Source organism: Pyrus communis, chromosome 15 (assembly GCF_963583255.1).
Source record: "Pyrus communis chromosome 15, drPyrComm1.1, whole genome shotgun sequence".
Lineage (NCBI taxonomy): Eukaryota > Viridiplantae > Streptophyta > Magnoliopsida > Rosales > Rosaceae > Pyrus > Pyrus communis.
The window spans coordinates 6,229,915-6,252,317 of record NC_084817.1 but is presented as its reverse complement, the minus strand read 5'-3'; the positions used below and the strand labels follow the sequence as shown (position 1 = coordinate 6,252,317).

At 38.6% G+C, this 22,403-nt stretch overlaps 3 protein-coding genes across 5 annotated transcripts; 1 reads left to right on the top strand and 2 right to left on the bottom strand.

The window, feature by feature from the left end:
- Positions 1 to 1,414: 1,414 nt before the first annotated feature.
- Positions 1,415 to 9,489, top strand: LOC137717658 (kinesin-like protein KIN-4A). 3 transcript variants are annotated; one of them, XM_068457083.1, is made up of 26 exons: positions 1,415 to 1,778; positions 2,507 to 2,653; positions 2,767 to 2,916; positions 3,002 to 3,252; positions 3,558 to 3,745; positions 3,831 to 3,955; positions 4,115 to 4,151; positions 4,256 to 4,347; positions 4,464 to 4,574; positions 4,787 to 4,906; positions 5,085 to 5,178; positions 5,391 to 5,506; positions 5,602 to 5,700; positions 5,780 to 5,890; positions 5,995 to 6,111; positions 6,191 to 6,271; positions 6,639 to 6,710; positions 6,854 to 6,947; positions 7,183 to 7,214; positions 7,303 to 7,400; positions 7,486 to 7,584; positions 7,747 to 7,968; positions 8,078 to 8,195; positions 8,325 to 8,495; positions 8,589 to 8,899; positions 9,009 to 9,489. In XM_068457083.1, exons 1-25 carry the CDS (start codon positions 1,659 to 1,661, stop codon positions 8,799 to 8,801), a joined length of 3,078 nt encoding a protein of 1,025 aa, XP_068313184.1. In that variant the 5' UTR covers positions 1,415 to 1,658; the 3' UTR covers positions 8,802 to 8,899; positions 9,009 to 9,489. The 3 variants fall into 3 exon arrangements, with proteins under 3 accessions (XP_068313184.1, XP_068313183.1, XP_068313182.1); XM_068457082.1 differs by having other exon boundaries at positions 1,417 to 1,778; positions 5,394 to 5,506; positions 8,078 to 8,240; XM_068457081.1 differs by having other exon boundaries at positions 1,417 to 1,778; positions 8,078 to 8,240.
- Positions 9,490 to 9,554: 65 nt separating this feature from the next.
- On the bottom strand, positions 9,555 to 11,626 carry LOC137717659 (uncharacterized). Its single transcript, XM_068457085.1, has 2 exons — positions 11,301 to 11,626; positions 9,555 to 10,344 (listed from the first exon to the last, which is right to left on the bottom strand). Exons 1-2 carry the CDS (start codon positions 11,457 to 11,459, stop codon positions 9,970 to 9,972), a joined length of 534 nt encoding a protein of 177 aa, XP_068313186.1. The 5' UTR covers positions 11,460 to 11,626; the 3' UTR covers positions 9,555 to 9,969.
- A 1,415-nt stretch (positions 11,627 to 13,041) lies between these two features.
- On the bottom strand, positions 13,042 to 16,873 carry LOC137718534 (probable inactive receptor kinase At5g67200). The gene is made up of 2 exons (XM_068458086.1): positions 15,295 to 16,873; positions 13,042 to 13,797 (listed from the first exon to the last, which is right to left on the bottom strand). The coding sequence occupies exons 1-2, from the start codon at positions 16,751 to 16,753 to the stop codon at positions 13,199 to 13,201; spliced, it is 2,058 nt and encodes a 685-aa protein (XP_068314187.1). The 5' UTR covers positions 16,754 to 16,873; the 3' UTR covers positions 13,042 to 13,198.
- Between the last annotated feature and the right edge of the window lie 5,530 nt (positions 16,874 to 22,403).

The following is a 22,403-nucleotide window of genomic DNA, read 5'->3' as shown; positions in this document are numbered from 1 at the left end:
TAACTTTTAACCTAAATCGTAACTGAACTCACCGCATGAGCTTAAATTCTAATATATATATTTTTATAATAAAGACTATTTTCTGACAATCATATCACTACGCATATTAATCCCATTAAGCCATTTAAGTATGAACTATAAATAGGAGACGATGCGCTGGCTTTCTTAAGAAGTCACACCGGAACATGCTCCCTTGAAGTGAGTTTTTTTTTTTCTTAGCTGCCACAAAATCTGTAAAATGTTGGGACCATCATCATCGGGGTCTATGAATGTGTGTTGTGTTCTGAGCCCGAGCCATCTGACTGGAGAGAGCGTGGGGCCCAGCAGGGTTATGGACTCTAAATTGCCATGTGATGTGGGAGACCACCAGCTGGCTGCGTCTAATTTGTGTGGGACTGTCCCTTCCGTCCACTCGCTTTACTCCACCGGGTCCTCCCTATTGCCTCCTACTACCGCCTTTCACACTCGATCGCCCCCCATTGTCTATAGATGCACTTGGCCTGCTGTGCCCCCTAAATATAAGATTTGGGACATTTGTCAATGTTCTGGCTTCGCGTATTAATAACTGTACACGTGTTATAATTCGAGTGAATTCGTTATTTAAAGGTAACTTTGACATTAATCGTCTGAAGCATGAATTGTTTATTTTTTACAAGAATTATATTTTGTATGAGTTGTCCATGTGCCTGTGAGTATTTTTTTTTTTTTTTTGGTAAACGAGGGTGAGGAAAAGATCGTGCATGTGAGTATTTGATCCTTGACTTTTATCATCTTCTCAAAGAGTTTGTTAATGTTTGACAAAAAGAAAAGGAGTTTGTTAACTTCATTCGCTCTTGTGAACTATGTTTTCTGCATCTTCATTGAATGTAGACAAATAACCGTGGCATAATAATAATTGTTTCTGATTATGTTTGACAAAAAAAAAACTTAAAATACTCGTGTTATAAAAATATTTTACCTCGTCGAGAAACGAATACTTTTTCACATGTTCAGTTCCAAACTAGCCCCTTTCATTCTAGTTTGCCCAAACTCCGATTAATAAAAGTTGAAGACTCAATGTCACGTGGCTCCTGTGGCTAGAGTACGCTGTTGGCCGTCGCTTTTACTTACCAAATTCCCGCCCCAAAACGGCACCGTCAAACCAACCCATAACAGAAAAAGGGCAAAAGTGACAAGTCGCACCCGGACACAGTCCCTCGCGGTATAGAGTGCGACGAGAGAGGAGAGACCGTTGCAAAAGCAGAAGAAGGGGCATTTTGGGAAAGAGTGGGACGAAAGTTTGGGGAAGGGGGGAACTGTGTGAGTAGTGAAGCGGAAGGAAAATGATAGTGGTGGTTGTCCCCCCAGCAAGCAGTTGCCCGCCCATTTCCCCAACTACCCTTACGGTCCCCATTTTTCTCTAACTATTTTTACTTTCTCTCTCTAACACTCCCTCCTCACAACCAGCTGTTCAGCTTTCTCTCTCTCCTCTCTCTCTCCTTTTCTTTTCTGGTTCTTGTAGTTGTCGTTTCACTTTCCAAGTCTCTCAAATTCTCTCCCAATTTCTCAGGCAATGAGAACGGTTTGATCTCTCTCTCTCTCCTCCTGAATTGAATTCTCCAAGTGTCTCTCTCTGTGTCTTTCTCTCTCTAGCTATCTGGCTATCTTCCCCTGTGGCAATGGAAGCAGCAGGGGAGGATTGCTGCGTCAAAGTGGCGGTGCACATCCGGCCGCTCATCGGTGACGAGAAGCTTCAGGGGTGTAAAGACTGCGTCACTGTCGTCCCTGGGAAGCCTCAGGTACTCCCTCCGCGCTTTCACTCTCAGCCATTAATTCTACTGCAGTCTCTCTCTCTCTCTCTCTCTCTCTCTCTCTCTCTAAGTAACTAATTGTGTTGTAGATTAACTAACTGAATTCGAAGAATCGATCTTTTGGGAGATCTAGATCCAAATGTGCTTACTGGGTGAGCATCAGGATTGCATGCTTCACTTGGCAATTCATCTACTTTTTTTATTTTTTTATTTTTTTAGTAAACAATTCATCTACTTTATTGAGTTGTAGAATTGTCTAGAACTGGGAGTTATTTGATTCGAGCGATATTCTAATTTAATCTAAACTACGGGGTTGGGGATTTGATCACACTCTCGAGCCAACTTAGAACTGGGAATTATTGATTGGTTGACATTGGGAGCTAATGAGTAATATCTACATTTTCTTTCATTTCAATCCCGAAAACTCGTGACTTTTCATGGAAATCAAAATTTCTTTATCGGGTTTGTTAATATTTTGGAAGTTTTTCTGTTGGTTTTAATTATTTATGAGCAAAAAGGACCTCTTTTTGTGAAATTAAATAAATTCTCTCTTAATTTGGTATTTTAAGTGTATATGTTGGGTTTCAATCTTATGTACTCTCGGATTACTGGACATTTCAAGGTTCTTAACACCTTGATCAATGCTGACACATGCAACGGATCAAAAGCATGAGTATTTATGTTTAATCCCCATGCTGATTGCGACAATGCTGCAGGTACAAATAGGCACGCATTCGTTTACTTTCGATAATGTGTATGGGAGTACGGGTTCCCCCTCATCTGCAATGTTTGAAGAACGTATCGCTCCACTGGTTGATGGTTTGTTTCATGGATATAATGCTACCGTCCTAGCTTATGGTCAGGTAGTTATATTTTTCGCGGAGAGCTGAGATTGCGTGTCTGCAGTTTACACTCATTTGTTAAGCTTTCCTTACAATTTACTGGCCTATGGGTTAACCTTTTAAATCTACTGCAGACGGGTTCTGGAAAAACATATACCATGGGCACTGGTTTTAGAGATGGTTGCCAATCGGGGATTATCCCGCAAGTTATGAATGTATTGTTCAGCAAAATTGAAACTTTGAAGCATCAAACTGAATTCCAGCTGCATGTTTCTTTTATTGAGGTTTGTCAAAGTGTATACCATGGGACTATTTGTTATGTACCTGCGTTGCATTACTGAAATCTAACTTGGAGATTTTGATGCACAGATTCTAAAAGAAGAAGTGCAAGACTTGCTCGATCCTAGTTTTTTGAGCAAACCAGAAGGTGCAAATGGGCATGTGAAAGTAGCATCCCCTGGAAAGCCACCAATACAAATTCGAGAATCATCAAATGGTGTTATTACACTGGCCGGATCCACTGAACTCAGTGTTAGTACACTAAAAGAAATGGCTGCTTGCCTCGAACAAGGATCGTTGAGCAGGGCAACAGGGAGTACAAATATGAACAATCAATCAAGGTAAACTATGTGCCTTCCTTTTCATTTAAGTTATATGTATTTCTCCTTAACTGTGGAATGTACACCAACTGGTAATAGTTCTTCGCTACGTGAAAAGGACTTACTTTTTTTCCAAATTTTTTGTTAAATGCGTAAAGACAATATTATTTTACTTGTAATGCTTGAGAAGGAGTTGGTATGTTTTTTTATTTTTAATTTGTTTTATTATCATCTGTCTGAGATTCTATTGTCTTCCACAATGGATTCTTCAGTATGTGCCAGTGGTTTCAGCTAATGACTCGTTCCTTTTCTTTTTATGTTTATAGTCGTTCACATGCCATCTTCACCATTACATTAGAGCAAATGCATAAGGTCAACTCGGCATGTAATGGAAACAACGGTCTTAATGAGAGTATGAACGAAGAATATCTATGCGCCAAGTTGCATTTAGTAGATCTTGCTGGGTCTGAGCGAGCCAAGAGAACAGGTTCCGATGGCATGCGTTTTAAGGAAGGTAAATGTCATTATCTCTCAGTTTTTGTATCTAAAGTGCATTTCTGTTATACATTTTCATGTGAATATTCTTTTATATTAAGCAGGAGTTCATATTAATAAGGGTCTTCTTGCCCTTGGGAATGTTATCAGTGCACTTGGTGATGAGAAGAAGCGCAAAGAAGGTCTTCACGTGCCTTATCGAGATAGCAAACTTACTCGGCTTTTGCAGGTTTGGTTCCATTAAAAAATTTGTAAAACTTTGTGGTAAAGTGTTTGACAAAATGTTCTTGACTAAAATTATACCAAATAAAATGTCCATGAAGCTCCTATGAACTTTTTCTGTTTTTATTATATTTCAAGTTTATACTAAATATAATGATTTTTGCAGGATTCGCTTGGTGGTAACAGCCGAACTGTTATGATAGGTAACTTTGTTAGGTTAGAAAGTTTAGTTTTGCTTAATGACATGATACATGATACCTGTCTTCATGATACATGATACTACCATGTTTTTCCTTATATCATACAGCCTGTATCAGTCCTGCTGATATCAATGCTGAGGAAACCCTGAACACGTTAAAGTATGCAAATCGAGCTCGCAATATCCAAAATAAGCCTATCGTAAGTTGTTCAGAATAAGTGCTTATTCTTGGTTTTCATTCGGAGTCGTTTAGATACAGAATTTCTGCCTTTTGTAACGGTGCCATTTATGTAGCTTTTCTGATTTGTTGTAACAGGTAAATAGAGATCCCATGTCCAATGAGATGCTAAAGATGCGCCAACAGCTAGAGTTTTTGCAAGCTGAACTTTGTTCACGTGGAGGAGGATCTTCTTCTGGTGAAGTACAGGTACGACTTCTTTGAAGCTTTATGTCTGATTTTTTCCATTGACGGTCAGAGTTACCCAGCTGTATCATAGCCACTATTGTTATATGAAAGGAAAACCGCAAATGATAAAACTGTGAATAATGTTTTTGTTCCTAGGATAGATGTAATTGTTATTTCTTTCATATCTTAGGTATGAATATATAATTTTCTAAGTGATTTTACCAATTATCTAGGTTCTTAAGGAAAGAATTACTTGGCTTGAAGCTGCTAATGAGGATCTTTGCCGGGAACTTCATGAATACCGCAGTAAATGCAATGGTGTAGAGCAGTGTGAAAGAGCTTCTCAATATGTGGTACACGCCCTAGTAGACATTGACACATTTCTTTCATCTTGTTTCTTTCAAGTACTAATATATTTAATTTTGACTTGTAACTTGTCTTGGTTTCTTATTTCACTTTGTAAAAGTATATATTGAGCGAATATGGTCAGCTAGAAAGATACATTTACAAATCTAAAACATCATTTTACAGGATGGTAGCCCCTGCTCTGTAAAAAGTGATGGCCTAAAAAGGGGTTTGCAAAGTTTAGAATCGGCGGACTATCAAATGGGTGAAGCAATAACAGGTATCACTTATCTCTCGTTCAGGACTTTGCCAACAACAGTTAATTCATGATTAAGTCGTCTGCAAGTGTGTAAATTTTGTTGTTTTTGTTGTACTATGCATGTAAGCACCTATAGGCTAGCTCATGTGCATCGGTAGTGTTGGGGATGTTCTTTAAAATGAAGATGTTTTTACTTAAAGCTATTTTATATACGGTAGGATTTTCTATGCTAGCAGGTGATTCCCAGGACATTGATGAAGAAGTAGCAAAAGAATGGGAGCACAACCTTCTGCAAAATACCATGGACAAAGAGTTGCATGAATTGAATAAACGTCTACAGCAAAAAGAGGTACCATTTGCGTGTGTGTATTGCTTTGTGTTAAATCAAAATCAAATTAATGTCTTCTCAGAGTTTGTGTAACATTGCATTTGACGTTGGTGCAGTCGGAGATGAAATTTTTTGAAGGGTCCGACACTGAGGCACTCAAGCAGCATTTTGGAAAGAAAATTTTGGAATTAGAAGATGAGAAAAGAACTGTGCAGGTTACATAAAGCCTTTATACTTGATGGTCTTATTATTGAGGGAACCGATATTCAAGTTTATTCTTGTTTTGTGCTGCAGCAAGATAGGGACCGTTTGCTTGGTGAAGTTGAAAATCTTTCTGCCGGTGATGGACAACCACAAAAGTTGCAAGATGTTCATACCCAGAAGTTAAGGGCACTTGAGGGACAGGTAACCATCTTTCTTCTTATGACTGGATCGCTATTTCTCTTTGGATAAGCAGTGGACTTCGTTGTAATCCAATTGTGGCATCTTATTTGATGTTTTTATACCAGATTTCGGATCTTAAGAAGAAACAAGAGAGCCAGGTTCAACTTTTGAAGCAAAAACAAAAAAGTGATGAAGCAGCAAAGCGGCTGCAAGATGAAATCCAGTCTATAAAGGCACAGAAGGTTTAGACTCATCACTCATATTTTTTCCTATTAAGGCTAATATTTTCTCTGCATCTACTGATATTATTTTAAATAATAGGTTCAACTGCAACAAAGGATAAAACAAGAAGCAGAACAATTTCGGCAGTGGAAAGCCTCTCGAGAGAAGGAAGTGCTGCAGGTATTTCCTTCCTTTCTTTTTCTTTTTCCACTGAACTTTTAAAGTTAAATGGAAGCTCACAAGTGGATTTTCATTTAAAAGGAAACATGTATTCTATGAATTATTATTCTGTATTAATTAATCTACCCGATGTAGTGAGCGCGAATTGGAAATTGCAGTACGACGTAGAACCCAATTACCTGTATATTTACTTATTTAGTAGTATATGTGTGTCTATAATTTTTATGAAGTGTAAGCACTTTATATTTGTATTTACAACGGTAGAGGGTGGAAATGAGTGCGTCCATGTTTTAATTATTTTCTAGTCTGAATTGGATTTCCTCTATTACTTTTTGCTCCCAACTTTGATTTACGTTTTCTATAATAGCTACGGAAAGAAGGCAGGAGAAATGAATATGAAAGACATAAGCTGCAAGCGTTAAATCAACGCCAGAAAATGGTGAGTATATCTCAGTTGCTTATTTCCCTTATTAAGACCAAATCAAATTGGGAATATTATCTCAATTGCTGCCTTCATCACAAGCTCTTTGGTACAAGACATTGTATTATGGTAGTTGAATTAAATACTGTCCATTCTTTCAGGTTCTTCAAAGAAAGACTGAAGAGGCTGCAATGGCTACCAAGAGGCTGAAAGAATTGCTAGAAGCTCGTAAATCTTCTGCTCGTGACAGCTCAGGTATGCTTTTCATTGCTGCCGTTCTGGACATTCGTTGCATTCATAATTGCATTTGTTATCTCCAAGGAACTATCGAAATATGAAATTCACCTTCATATGTAATTACCAAGTTTCTAAAATTACCTCATCTGTGGAGAAATGCCTTTTTATAACATAGGGTCTTCACGCTTCACACTTCACAGCACAGGTCTTCTCCTTTAATGTTAAACTTTCTAATTGTGTAAACTTTTACCAGTTGTTGCCAATGGAAATGGGACACATGTACAGGTAATGGTCTTTGATTCCTCTTCTTTTCGTTCGATTTCTGTTCTACCCTTTGGATTTTGAATCATTCTAACTCAAGTTGAACCACTAGGGCAATGAGAAATCCCTGCAACGGTGGCTTGATCATGAGCTTGAAGTTATGGTGAATGTACATGAAGTTCGTCATGAATATGAGAAACAAAGTCAAGTGTACGCATAAATATATGTTTGTTTAATACTGCATTTATGAGATATATTTTTGGAGATTTTAATTATTAAAAGCTGTGATATCCAGACGAGCTGCACTGGCAGAAGAGTTGGCCATGTTGAAGCAATTAAACGAATTTGCTTCAAAGGGCCTTAGTCCTCCAAGAGGAAAGAATGGCTTTGCCCGGTATGTTTGATGTTAAACACTTACGTATTTATAATTCTGTCATCTTCCACATTTTATAGTTTGCAATCTGATGTAATGGTTAACATGAAACATATAGAATCATAGAAAATTAAATTCCTCTCTCTCTCTCTGGGGGTTTATTTATGTGTTTTGTTTGTTCAGAGCATCCTCCATGTCACCTAACGCACGAATGGCCAGAATATTGTCACTTGAGAACATGCTTAGCATAACATCGAACTCAATAGTAGCAATGGCATCACAACTTTCAGAGGCAGAAGAACGGGAGCGTGCCTTTACCAACCGTGGGCGTTGGACTCAATTGCGCTCAATGGCAGATGCAAAGAACTTGCTTCAATATATGTTCAATTCTCTTGCAGATACAAGGTTTTTTCTTTTCTTTTTTTTTTTTTTTTTGACCTAATGTTCTGGTGTGGTTTTACTTTACCTTTTGTTTTTGTTATGGAATTCTAAGTATCATTTCACATGTTGACAGGTGCCAATTGTGGGAGAAAGAAATGGAAATCGATGAAATGAAGGAGCATCTCAAAGAACTCGTAGGTTTGTTGCGGCAGAGTGAGACGCGAAGAAAGGAAGTTGAGAAGGAACTGAAGGTGAGAGAGCAAGAGGTTGCAACTGCATTGGCAACAGCTGCCTCGGTGAGAATATTAGTCATTGTTGTACTCTTCTTAACCTTGGCTCAAGTATGTGAAGGATTTTCTGTATATCTTTGTTACTTTTAGGCTGTCCATGATCAGGAGAACTCACACAATTCACTGAAACACTTTGCTGATGACACGAATGGTCCCTTGTCCCCAATCTCCGTGCCAGCACAAAAACAGCTGAAATATACAGCAGGCATTGCCAACGGCTCAGTCAGAGAATCGATAGCTTTCATAGATAAGACACGAAAGGTCAATTTCATCCTCCTTTAAATTTTAGAGTTGTGACTTGTTTTCTGTTTTTGGCTTGGAAAACTAAGAAAGTGGGAGTTTCTGTTATTACAGATGGTACCCATCGGGCATTTGCCAGCGAAAAAAGTCGCAGTTATAGGGAAATCTGGGAAGCTATGGAGGTGGAAGAGGAGTCATCACCAGTGGTTAGTCCAATTCAAATGGAAATGGCAGAAGCCTTGGAGACTCTCGGAATGGATTAGGCACAGCGATGAAACTATCATCAGGTCCAAACCTCGCTTACAAGCTCGGTCAAATGTGATGTAATGTTCTGCAGTCATCTGCCTATTGTTGCCCAAATTTCATCCTTGACCCATAAGCATTGTCCCAACGCATAGCATAGGGAAACCAAGAATCAAGTACAGGTACTATAATGTCACACAAATTCTGATTGAGAATCTCATGTCATCGAAATTACTTGTTCAACAAGATAACTTAGCACATCGATTAATTTGACTGTTTTGGATACTGCAGTGTGCTATAAGTAGCTGTTGAGGATCTTTGCTACTGTCAAGGATGGGATCATTATGGAAAGCATGGGGTTTTTATTGAAAGTTTTGGAATGGTTACTGCGCTCGGAGCATCTTGTAAATTTGTGTTGATGCTGCCGATGATATACTGTGTAGCTAGAAGATGACGCAATGGTGCAAGACTGCAACTGGTGATATACTGGTGAACGGAGAAATCGAGCGAGCTGTGTAATGTTATAGTACATTTCTGTTGATAACAACACAACATGAGAGGAAACATCCTTCGAGTTTCAGAAATATGTATAAAAGGTCTCCGTCGTTTTCTTTTTTAGAATGTCGTTTGCGTGTAGCGTTTTCTGTTGCATCAAAGTTTTCGACGAAAGGGAAAACTCTTTTGTAGATTATTTTTTTTCCTTGTGTAAACACTGCAAGAGATTGCTTCTATTGTATGCATATCTGTAATAAAACAAATGGAATTGAATGAACGTCGCCGTCTTCTTTCCCTTTTCATTTATATGGCATTCGAAGATAACCCAAACTACAAGTTGAGGCTGTTTGAAAGTTCCCTTGAAACGTATGAAATCATTCTTGGTTTGATGTAGCCGCGTAAGCCGAAGCAATAAGAAAAGCTTCGGTAGGCCAGCTCTCTCACCAGATAAGATCAGCATGGGGTTGATGGGACCAAAATACAGGTATTACAAGATTCTGTATTAACCATACAAGGGAATGCATTTTATCGATGTACTCCAAACCAACCGATACACAATCTCAACATCCTTAACCAAAATATTCATATATTCGACTTGCTGCTAGTCTATACCTGACAATGCTGACCATTTGAGAGGAGCTGGAACCAGTAGTAGCTACTCTGGAGACTCAACAGAAGTTGAATAATAGTACAGAATCACACGCGTTGAGAGTAGCATTGCAGAAGTGGGCTTGTATCCATTCTAGGAGCGTGCACGTCAAGTTTGGCAGCACCAGTATGCGTAGTGCTCGTCTTTGCGGTGATTGCTAACAAGACCTCCGCATTGTAAACAAATGAAGCTACTCCCATCTGAAAATGCATCCAAAACAATCTGCATCCTGCCAGTTTCCGCCAGTATGGAACTTCCTTGACCATCAGGTCCAAGACTAACCGATGGACCACCCACGTTATGTGCTGCTTCTGGTTCAGTCTTCAAAGGATGAGCTTCGGCAATTGCACATTCGGCAAACAAAGAAGCTAGTTGATCAGCAGCAGCGCTTTCTTGCAATCTACTTCTGTACAGCTCACGAGCACGATGCAAGGACTGAAATACAGCCTCGTCCCCACCTCTTGTTCTCATTGCTGTAACAACCTGTTCCAAAAACAAAATTAGCATGTGATGAAGGTTCTCAATGGACACTGCTTCTCTTGATTCTAAGGCTTCTAACAACATACACATGTCATCCCTTCGTAGCAGCTCAATGATTTAACGTTAAACGTAAATGCAGAAGCATCTACATACATTCATTAGACATCTATTGGCGGTACCAACGTCTAGACAGGACTTCATCACACCAGCCTAAACCCCACTGAGATAAAATAAGCAAATGATAAACAGTACATCCCTCTACATCAACCATTCGGGCAAATCCCAAATGCGAGGAAAATCCTAAATGCAACGTTGCCTTTGGTGTCATGAATTTATTAGATAACATTTGGATGTGAATTCGTAGTGTGATCGAACAATCAGACGTTATTAGTCAAAAACCGTGAAATGAATTCTCTAGCTAAGAAGCTTAATCTTTGTTCAAGAACCCCTCTAAGGCAGTGCTTCGCAATCTCCAAAATCATGACACTAACGCCATAACTATCGACCAACACTACCATTTTGTCAATCTTTAAGTAATAAGCACTAGATAATTAAGAAGTAAGATAATTATCTTTCCTCATCCAACTATCTACGCGAATCGCTCCTGTTTAGCTTCGAAAATCCTACATATGCTAACATGAAAATCCACTTTTGTTCCAATTTATAAGCACCATATAATGTTCTCTTTCTAGTTTACACATTCATACATGATTCCAATCATTTTCTCGACAACAACAAAAAAAAAAAAAAAAAAAAAAAAAAAAGAACAAGAACAAAAAAATCAGTACAAAATTGGCAGGCAAAATAGTATAAACCCTAAAATTCAAAACACATTAACAAGAATTAAATAAATGTCACTCAATTTCTATGAACGATGCGAATCAAACCGAAGAAAAATTGGAGGAAGCTGATAAATTATAAAAACAAATAAACAAGAAAATGATGAAGTTGAAGATTACCGCTTGGAGGGCCTGGGAAGGCTTGCCTTGATTGAGGAGCTGGCGAGACAATGTGAGCAAGTCCCTGGCGACGTCACCTTGGCCGGTGCTGGACGGCAGCTCCGGCCGCCCAGCCGCCGTCGTCTCCACCTCCATTATCTCCATATCCGTATGGTTCATGTTGGCATTCTCTAATCTCCAAATTGTACGCCGATTTCGTATTTGGGTTTTAATTTTTATAGTCGGAAATGTTTGACGAAAGAAAGCTGGAGGTTTCTAGCAAATTCTTCAGGTTAAAGATGTCGGCTTTCTCGCCATCTCTCTTTCTCTCAGAGCGATCCCACATGTTTTGATGATGTGGGCTTTCATTTCAGATCCTTTCATTCTGGCCTTTTTGTTTATTGGGCTTCTTGGACCCATAACAGCTTCTAGTCCAATACACATTTTCAAGCAATTCTTTTTTGGCTATGGTCCTTTAAATTCCTCACTTTGGTATCTGAGATTTGAAATCGATAGAATTGGTCACTGAGTTCATCTACCATCAATCATTTTGGTTCTTTCGTGAAAAATCTCCATTTAATATGGATAAAATGACAAAATTATCAAATCATTTTGGCTCATTATTTATTAAATTGAGAGTATTCTTGTTATTTTGGTCTTTATTGAACAAAATTTTAGCGAAATGACCAAAATGATTGATGAATGACAAACTCAAGGACCACTCTTATTGATTTCAAATTGTAGGGACCAAAGTGAGGAGTTATGCCAATCTCATAAACCATTTTGGCTAACACGGCCTTCTTTTTTTTTGGGAGGTTGGGGGGGGGGGGTGGTGGGGAGTTCGATGGAGTAGAATTTTCTCCCCTCCACCCTCATTTTTCTCTTTGTTTTTCTTTCTATAAAGAAGTAAACACAAGATGTTAATGTAGTATAATAGTGACGGTTCAAATAGAGGAGAAGGGAAATAGAGAAGAATTTGAAGGGAAAAGAATCATACTTCATGTTTGACCACTTTTGTCCCACATCTAATCAACTTAGCAGCCAATTATGTTTGGGGCAAATATTGATGTTGAACCCACTAGTAGTGGATTGTTGGAAGGACACTATTTGGTTACTAAAAGTTCAACGGCCGCTCCTGCTAATGCCTAATCACATTTGGACACGTGTTCAATTTGTATTACAATTTCAATTATTTAGACATGCATCCAAATATAATTGAAATCTAGACGTATTCAAGTGAGAAATTCCCTATGACTTTGAGTGGGACCAAGGCAAAATTAGGTGGGTCCATTCATTCACCTGAGAGCTTGAGCAGAAGGGCGATGTGTGGGGCCTCAAGTGCATATATGAATCTTGAACGAAAAATAGCACGGATGTAATCAGTTGAAAACTTTCGACCAAAAACAAAAATCAGTTGAAAACACAATCATACGCTGCATTCATGTTCACCACCTAATTTCTCTGAACTATAGTTAACTCTTCATCAATTGAATTTACAACTTGTTAGACTGTCTCTGCACTCACACAGCTGACAGTCCTTGTCATTACCTTATAATTTATGACAAGTCCGACAACCAATCATTCATACACCTTCCTTGTAGCAGTATCTCAACCCAATTAAACATTATGACGTGTTTGAACTTTCTCACTAACAGTTCTTGAATGATTTGAGTCCTTATAGCGGTATCTCAACCTAATTAAACATTGTGACATGTTTGAACTTTCTCACTAACAGTTATTGAATGATTTGAGATACCGCAATAGTGACGTTATGGTTTCAGTTTTCACAAAGAAAGTGGCAGTGCAAAAGTGACCATTAATAATTAATTTATCATAATCATGTGTGATGAATCTATTTCTCTCCTCTACAAAATAGTTAATACTCGTAGGCGATTGATCTAGTTAGCTACCATGTGTGTTCATCCCACTTCATTTTCAACCTCCTCCATGGATGATATTGTCTCCTCTTTAATCTCCTGTAACATCTTCAACACCTGCCACATGGTCGGCCTCTGCTCCGGTGAAGTTGAACTGCAAGCGATCGCCACCTCCAGCAGCATTGCCATCTTATCATGCCCATCATTTTGCTCATCTTCCCTCAAGGATCTTACCCATTTCATCGTATCATTGGGCGGCAAAACCAAGTGCTGTGATGGAGGCTTCCCTGTGAGAAGCTCCACCAACAAAATCCCAAATGCATAGACATCGGACTTTGAAGTTGGTTGCTGCTGTTGATCATGATGATCGTCATCATTTGATGAGTTCGTGCGAGCCTCTGGGGCTTTGTATGCAGCTGAATCTGGATCCTCCTCAGACGTTGGGGTAGTTGTGGCGAGAACAGAGAGGCAATAGTCGGTGAGACATGCTTCGAAGTCGGAGCCAAGTAGGACGTTAGTGGACTTGAGATTGCCATGGACAAGTCTCCATGCTTGGTGGATGTAAGAGAGGCCTTGTGCTACGTCCTCTGCTATTTTCAAGCATGACGTCCAGTGCAGCGGCTTTGCCCTAGTTGATTTTCCTGCAACACATTGATCATTAGAAACTTGGTTTAAGGTTAATCAATTAACGAAAGTATTTTATTTCAGTAAATTACTACCCTAAAAAACAAGAAAATGTAACGTTCATGCACATGTTGCATGCAACGCGTGTCCCACATTCACGATCATGTAGCAAATGTAAGACAGTCGAGCCATCAACAAGTGCCAGAGAGTTTTAGCCTTGAAAACGCTAATGAGACATGTAATCTCAAAATGTAAATATGCCCGAAACCAAGAAACCATATTCAATAGGACAACTCTCGCATTAAGTGAGGGAATCTTAAAACAGATAAGCAATAGGCTAATCAGACCAAATTAAGCAGTCAATTTTTGTTTTCTCAACTGACATTATGGAACCAGCCAAAAGAGGAGGAAGAAAAAATTGAGACATCCAAAATCTGTCAATTTCTTTTGAGGAAAAGGTTAAGCAAGTAAATGTGACTTGGGATTGCAAGCCAACATACAATCAATATAAAAAGAGTGCAGCACCATGATTCTGTGAACACTATACAAATATAATCATTATGTCAATTCCTAGAGAGAGACTACCCTACACCCTTCCCTTGGCATGTTACCGTGCCGTCTTATTGAAAAGTTAAAATACATGACACCGCATTATTAGTTTGAACCTCAACTCCAATTCCCAACGATGTCTTAATCAAAGGAGATTCTTAACCATCTAGAAACATGTCTATAAACACAAACAAAAATACAACTGGTTACTAAGCAGATTGTCCCATTTTAATCACAAGCAAGATTCTCGGCGTGGATAAAGCAAAGAGGTGAAGAAACAACCAAATCTAGTACAATCACCATGTCCTATAACCTAAAAAGCATGTAAACATAGGGAAATGGATCATTTCTTTCTCCTAATTCACCAAGTTTGGATATCTGAGCCATTGAAATTTGATCAAACAGTTAAAGTTATTATAACTTTTAAAATGTCTTAATCAAAGGAGATTCTTAACCATCTAGAAACATGTCTATAAACACAAACAAAAATACAACTGGTTACTAAGCAGATTGTCCCATTTTAATCACAAGCAAGATTCTCGGCGTCGATAAAGCAAAGAGGCGAAGAAACAACCAAATCTAGTACAATCACCATGTTCTATAACCTAAAAAGCATGTAAACATAGGGAAAGGGATCCTCTAAATTTCTTTCTCCTAATTCATCAAGTTCGGAGATCCAAACCATTGAAATTTGATAAAACGGAACTTTTAAGTAGACCTCTATTTATAGTTATTGAATCAAACCTGATCCTCAAATTTGGTGAACTAGAAAAGGAAGAGATTTTGAGAGATCCCTTTCCTAAACATGGTACTAAAATGTTGTAGTTAAGTACGCTTACGTGTCAAACTCCTATTGGCTTCCCTAAATTCTTCATCCACAAAGTAGTCAAAGAATTGAACAACAGTCGAACCGAGTCAATCCAACTCACTCACTCACTCACTCAACTGAAAGATTTGAACATTACCGTGAACGAGAGAGAAGACGCTGCCGTTGGGCTGGTAATCGTACACCAGCAGCCGCTCATCCTTCGCCTGAAAATACGCTCTCAGCGGCACCAGATTCGGGTGTCTCAGCGCACCCACCGACTCCAGATGCCGCTCGAACACCTCTCTGCTAGTCCCACCCAACTTCCCGGCATCGAGCCTCTTCACGCTCACTATCAGGCGGTTGTCCAGCACCGCCTTGTATGTCGTCCCGATGGTCCCCTTCCCCAGCAGCTCCGCCGACGCCCGCATCAGCTGGTCCAGCGAGTAAAGCTGCGACTCGCCCGCGCAGAACATTAGGCTCCCGCTCTTCACTACTTGAATCCCCTGCGCCCTCTTCACCTTCTGCTCCAGCTCCTCCTCTATTTCCACCACCGCTGCCGCCGTATCCTCCGCCGCAGTTGGTCCCCCAGAATTAACGGCATTTCGGGTTTGGGAATTCCTCTGTTTCTTCACCGCGATTGCGAAACAGAGGAGCGAGCAGATCAGGACGAAGACGCCCGTGGAAAACCCGATAATGACGGCGGTTCTTCTTGGGATTTTATGACTCGGCTGAGTCAACTCAACGCCGTGGATATTTTCTGCACTGCTCTGCCCGAGCGCCCTCGTGGGCGGCGGAGCTTCGTGAACATGAGTTGCGCCGAAAAAGGGCCTCGTCCGGTTGCATTCCTTATTCACAATCTCGCCGCAGAGGCCTGGGTTCCACGAGAAGGATGATGCACCGAACCGCAGCAGAGTCGGAGTGACGGGGATTGCGCCGGTGAGGTTGTTTCCGGAGACATTGAATGTCTGGAGCGTGGACTGGTTTAGAGGCGGGACCGGTCCACTGAACCGGTTCCAATCCAGCCGGAGGTAGTACAGCCGGTCCAGACCGGTGATTAGAAATTTGGGTAGTGTTCCGGTGAGGTTGTTGTACGAGAAATCGAGGGTTCGGAGGCGGTGGAGGGAGGAGAGCGACGGCGGGAGGGAACCCGCGAAGGAGTTGTGGTCGAGGAAGAGGGTTTTGAGGTTGGTGAGTCCGGTGAGGTCTGGAAGCGGCCCGGTGAGCGAGTTGTTCTGCAGACTCAGGACTCTGAGCTGGTCTAACCGAGTCAGGGTGTCGGGCGCGAAAATGCCGCCGAGGTTTTGGGACTGGACCATGAGGCGGACTATTTTGTACCGGGCGGCGCATTGGACGCCAGTCCAGCGGCAGAAGGACTGGACGGCGGTGGCGTTGGAAGAGAATGGAAGGGCGCCGTGTAAATCCGCTTTGGATTTGAAGGCGACGAGGGAGAGCGCGTCGGGTGGGAGTGATGGTTGCGTGCCTGAAGGCTTAGAGGAAGTAACAGTGGAGGTGGAGAGTGAGAGAAGAAGTAAAAAGACGTGCCATTTCTTGAACATTGTTGAAGAAACGGAGCGTAGCTGTGTGTGTCTGTGGTTTGTAATTTGCAGAGAAGGCATGGAGAAGAAGAGAGGGCAAGGGTGGAAGGAGAAGGTGACAAAAGCATGCAAGGAGCAGATGTCGGACTGCAAAGCCCAGAGTCACGTGAAAGTAAGTTCCCAAGGCCAGAGGGTAATATGGGTGAGGAGTTATGTGACAACGTTTCAAACTAATCAGTGAATAGTAATTACTTTTGTACCTCTACCTCTTAATAGATAATAAAATATTAATATTTTTTATATTCTAAGATAATAAAAAATAATTTTATTTTAATTTCAAATAAGATTTGTAATCGATCTCATCACGTCCATATGTTATTATTCGAATGTATAATTTTTGTAGATCGATTTTGATAAAAATTTTAACTAATTATGTCGCACAACGTGTCCTTCCATGTTTAAAATTGTTGAAAATATTAAAATGTGGTGTAAGGTGGGAGAAAATGGTAAGGTATTTATAGAAGAAAAAAAATAAATTTTTTTTAATTTTTTCAAATTTTTAATTTTTGTATTAACTTAATTAAGCTGAATGGTCAGATTACTAAAAAAATTTGAAATCCAACAGTACAAATTGTGACACGTGTTCCCCAAAACATTTCTGTTTTTTTTTTTTTTTTTAATTTTTAAAATGAAAAAAATTTGGATCGTTGATCTGGAAATCAAATGGTCAAGATTCAACTGCTACTTAGTGGGTTGCAGCGTGGGCCCCACGGCCTGAAATCTTGTCAATAATGCGCCCCCACACGCGTGTGTTATGCATGCACCTGATGCAAAAAAAATTATAACGTGGTTGACGTCAACCTTGCATCACTTCTCCTCAGGCGCTCGGGTCTTGGACTTGTGCTTGAGCTCTCCCACGGGTTCCCCTTAGCCCAATTGCCCAGATGGTCTAGCATCACTTTGGGAGGGATTGCAAATGGGGCCTGTCCACATGGCAAAAGAGCATGGTGGAAGTGCTTTCATACAACAGTATGTGAAAATTTTAAAAGAATAATACTTGGTTATTCAAAGATAAGTAGGAACTCCTACTCAAAATTTCTCAAAATTGTTCGTTGTCAATTTATAAAACTTCGTGTTTATAATCAAAATCATTCATCTTATAAAGATTGCATCTGCAAAAAATCAATTAAAACTAAGGTCATTTAGTCATCAAACTGTTTAAAAACAAATGAACAGTATTGGTAAAAGCATTACGAACTGTTTATGTATTTGCTAAAATAGATTGACTAAACGACCTTAATTTTAATTTTTTTTTTGCAGAGATAATCTTTACAATATGATTCATAGTATTAATGGTTTTGATCATAAGCATAAAACTCTATGATTAAAACACTAAGAGTTTTGAATAGCAGTTCCTACTAGGGCTAGGTTTGGTCAGTTCGGTTTCGGTTTGGTCTTCCTCTAAAAAATGAAAAAATTTTGAAATATGAAATTTTAACATCTCCAACATAACATAAGAATTTCAACTATAATCGAAGACAATGAAAATAAACATTTAAAGTTTAAGTCTTCCAAAGTCCAAAGTCCAAACTTAAAATAAACATCAAAGTTTAAGTCTTCAAAAAGTTCAAATTTAAAATAAACATCACATAAGTCAAATAAACCTTCAAGGTTTCATCACTTCATGTCTTGCACAAATAAAATCTTCAAGTCCTTAAGCTCAAACTCAACACTTAGACGACCTAGGAGGCAATATAGCATCCTACCTTTGCTTTTATATAATCCTTCTATATAAAAGCAAAGGTAGGATGCACATGCAAAAGCTACGAATTGTCTTTCAAAAACCTGCAAAGGCTTAAACCCTTATACTACAACAGTACAACTGTTGGCTTCTTATCAATCCAATTGTTCAATATCTGACACTCCAATTAAGCATGCTTCTGAAGGAAAAAAATAAAGGCCGGTAGATATATAAACTTACAAATACAAAAGATGATGACAAAAACTCCTCTGTGATATCAAATGCCTAGAGACGGCACGAAGGAGTATATATCCAGTTATAGTTAAGTTGTTGACAATTTTAAGTCCCATATGGGTTCCTCTCAGACTCCATGAACTAAGAATAAAAATTAGGTTTTTAGGGGCATATTTTTGTGAGTAAATTAAAAGAGAAGGATTTGGTGATATAAAATTTACCATTTCAATTATTTTCTGGGGCATATTTCTGTGGGTTTTAGCTTGTTTTCATGGCCTTAAAGTGAAAGCTGCAAAGAAAACCCTAGAGTGAAAGTTGCAGAACCAAATCCAGCATACCCAAAACAAATTGCAGAATCAAAATTTCTCACAAATTAATCAAACCTCAACTAATAGTGTTCAGAAATGAAGTTACCCAACCAAATCCAGCATACCCAAAACAAATTGCAAAACCCATGAAATTGAAAAGCTACAGAACCCATGAAAATTGAAAACAAAATCTACAGAACGCATCAAATTGAAAACAAAATTTGTAGAGCATGAGAGAAATTTCCGTGAGACTAACCTTGCAAAGGAAGGAAGTCGTGGGTAGAGACTCGAAACAACGAGAGGAAGTTGTAGGTCACTGCCACAGGTCACTGGGAGCGAGATTGAGAGTGAAATGGTGACAGTGAGATGTGAGATGAAGGAAGAAGAAGACGAAAGGGAAGAGTGGTGGAGTTGGGAGTGGGAAGGAGAGGGTCTAGAGTACAGAGCAGACGAAGCGGAAAGGGATCGATGTTATTGTTTAGGGTTCCAAAATTCGGATTGAACGACGAACCAATACAAGACTGAAGACTGAATGATGCCATTTCAAGGAAAAAAAAATCATTAATTTATACTTCGGTTCGGTCCGATTTTTGAACCCTAGAACCGAACCAAACTGAACCAGATTAGGTTCGATTCGGGTTTTTTTCGGTTCAATTTTTTTTTGCCTCTGTTCGGTTTTACGGTTTGGTTTTTTTCAATTTTCAGTTTTTCAAACCCACCCCTAGTTCCTACTCATATTTGAGTATCAAAGTATTGTTCAATTTAAAATGTGTGCGTCGTATTGTTTGTTCAGCGAATTATTGATCATCTTTTCATATTTTAATTAATTTGAAGATCATTTAGTTATTTATATGTATAAACAAATGATAGTTTTAATTTAATGGTTAGATGAATTTAACGGTTAAGATTTGTCTAAATACGTAAAAGTGCACAAATGTAGAGATTCGGGATGAACCGTACAAAACATAATATAATTTATTGCATTTGGTTCTTTGTCAATTGATTTCAATTACCCTAATTAACAAAATTATTAGTGCCTGACAAGACAACTGATCAATGTGCTTAGTTGTATTTAAGAATATTAGTACAAAATAACATGATTTAGACCAATATTATATAAACAGAAACATTGTTAAGTATGAATTTCCACATACTCTTCCTCAATCTTTATGTGCACGTTAAAGTGTAAGAATACGTGAAAGTGTGTGTCAGTCAAACAAGCAACATTTTTTTAAGAGAACCTCGGGGTAAAAGTTTATAAATACAAAAAAAATGGTTACACATAATTAGGCTATAAAGCAAGAATAATAAAATACAAAAAAGAAGAGGGGGATATGACCAAATTCCTCTAAAATAAAACTTAAAAAGTAAGAACATGTAGGGCAAGCTGTAAAACAGAAATGAAAATTTACAATGATTAGGTAAAAAAAACACACATTAAAAATTAGGAGACAAATATATATGCTGATATGCCCAAGAAATTTGAATGCAAAAAGGAAGAATTTTTAGAGGATGAGCGACATATCAAACCAGTGAAGACGAGAGTAGTCCCAAATAATGTTTAAAATTTCTTATATTTCCATGAAAATCTTCACAAAATAAGAGAAAGTTTTGGAAATGGGGGTGAAGTTTAAAATTCATCTTATATCAGAGAAACTCTTAAGTTAAGGCTAAAATCGACATATATCATAGATATTTTTTATAAATATATTAAATTCAGAAAAACTCTTATATTTCGTCCAAACCAATGTTTGACAATTTCTAAAGTTTCATTTTAAGCTTCCATCATTTCCATCGAAAACAATTAATATCAATATCGATATTTCTATAAATTTTTATATTGATATTTTCATCGATACCAATATTTTAAACACTGGTCCTAAATTAACTAATTTATCAGCAACTGCATTTTTTTCTTGAGATGAATGAGAACAATAGAAAACCATTTGCTGCAATTGGAAAATACACTTTTCCATCGAGCCCAAACAATCAAGGGAGAAGAAAAAGAATCATAAGCAAAACGCTATGCTAAAATTTAGTTAGATCTAATTTCAATCAAAACTTTTTTTTATTCAGTTACGAAAAAAGTTTTCGAACCCCTAAATTTATAAAATCCAAAGATGCGTTTGTTTGGCTTCATTAGTCTTCACTGAACTACACTAAATGCTAGTAAAATCTGATGTTTGTTAAAAGCAGAGACTAATTTTAATAAGATTAGCCCCGACTAAACCGAACTACACGCTTCACTAGAGGGTCTTAGCGAGACCCTCCAAAAATGGACAGACTGCTAATCCCGACTCTGCAACGCTTCACCACTGCTTCGCTCTCCCATCTTCTCACTCCTCGCGTCCACAACCCCTTCAAACCCAGATCCCGAAAAATTCAAAACAAAAAAATAAAAAATTATGCAGTCTTTCCCTTTTCAAAACCAGATCTAACTCCCAAAATTTGAACCCAGAAAATCAGAAAACCCAAAAAAGCCAGAAACCCAGAACCCAGAAAATTCAAAAAAGCCAGAAATGCAGAAAACTCAACCAAAGCACAGAAGGGAATAGAGGATAAAGAAAGCCAGAAAATCCGACGACCAGGCAAAGGAAACAACAAAGGGAACAGCAAAGATAAAGGCCAAAACAGCAGCCAAAGGACAAGGGGGAATAGAGGATAGAGAAAAAGGTTGCTCTTTGGTATGATTTTTTGAGATTTGCAATGAAATTTCTGAGAAGAAGTAAAGAGGCAGACAGAGATTTGGAAGAAAACGTCAGTTCTCTTCTTGTAAAATGCAATGGCAGATTACTTTTGAGTGAAACATTAATTAGGTTTTTAAAAATTAAATAAATACAAAATAATTTTATAATATAATATTTATTTTGGGATTTATTTTTGTGTTTTTGTTTATAAGAGCAAATCCACTCCTAAAGACTTTGCGTCAGAACCCAGCCCATTTATCCACTTCAGTGAACAGTAATAGACCCTAATGAACAGTAATAGGCCAAAGCATCTCCATCCCAAAAAAAATGTGCTGGTACCCAATCCATTTATCCACTCCTAAAGACTTTGCGCCAGAACCCAGCCCATTTATCCACTTCAGTGAACAGTAATAGACCCTAATGAACAGTAATAGGCCAAAGCATCTCCATCCCAAAAAAAATGTGCTGGTACCCAGTTCATTTAAAATAATAAATAAAAAAATAGTTTTAATTTCGGATAGGATTTTTAACCAATCTCGTCACGCCACGTGTCATTATCCGAACGTACTATTTTTTTTAATAGATTTCCGCTAAGATTTTCAACCAATCCTAACAACCCACGTGTCACTTCCTGTTTACAATAATTTAGACAAGATTTCGATAAGATTTTTAACCAATCTTGTCACGCCGCGTGTCATTATCCGAACGTACTATTTTGTAGATAAATTTCTGATAAGATTTTCAACCAATCCCGACACGCC

Excerpts from the sequence above, each read along its gene's own strand:
- LOC137718534 (XM_068458086.1), bottom strand. The coding sequence starts at position 16,753 with ATGCCTTCTCTGCAAATTACAAACCACAGACACACACAGCTACGCTCC. Across the intron at positions 13,798-15,294 it reads CGTCTTCTCTCTCGTTCACG|GAAAATCAACTAGGGCAAAG; the intron begins GTAATGTTCAAA and ends AATGTGTTGCAG.
- LOC137717659 (XM_068457085.1), bottom strand. The coding sequence starts at position 11,459 with ATGAACCATACGGATATGGAGATAATGGAGGTGGAGACGACGGCGGCT. Across the intron at positions 10,345-11,300 it reads CTTCCCAGGCCCTCCAAGCG|GTTGTTACAGCAATGAGAAC; the intron begins GTAATCTTCAAC and ends TTTTTGGAACAG.
- LOC137717658 (XM_068457081.1), top strand. The coding sequence starts at position 1,659 with ATGGAAGCAGCAGGGGAGGATTGCTGCGTCAAAGTGGCGGTGCACATC. Across the intron at positions 5,891-5,994 it reads TAAGGGCACTTGAGGGACAG|ATTTCGGATCTTAAGAAGAA; the intron begins GTAACCATCTTT and ends TTTTTATACCAG. Across the intron at positions 6,711-6,853 it reads TAAATCAACGCCAGAAAATG|GTTCTTCAAAGAAAGACTGA; the intron begins GTGAGTATATCT and ends CCATTCTTTCAG.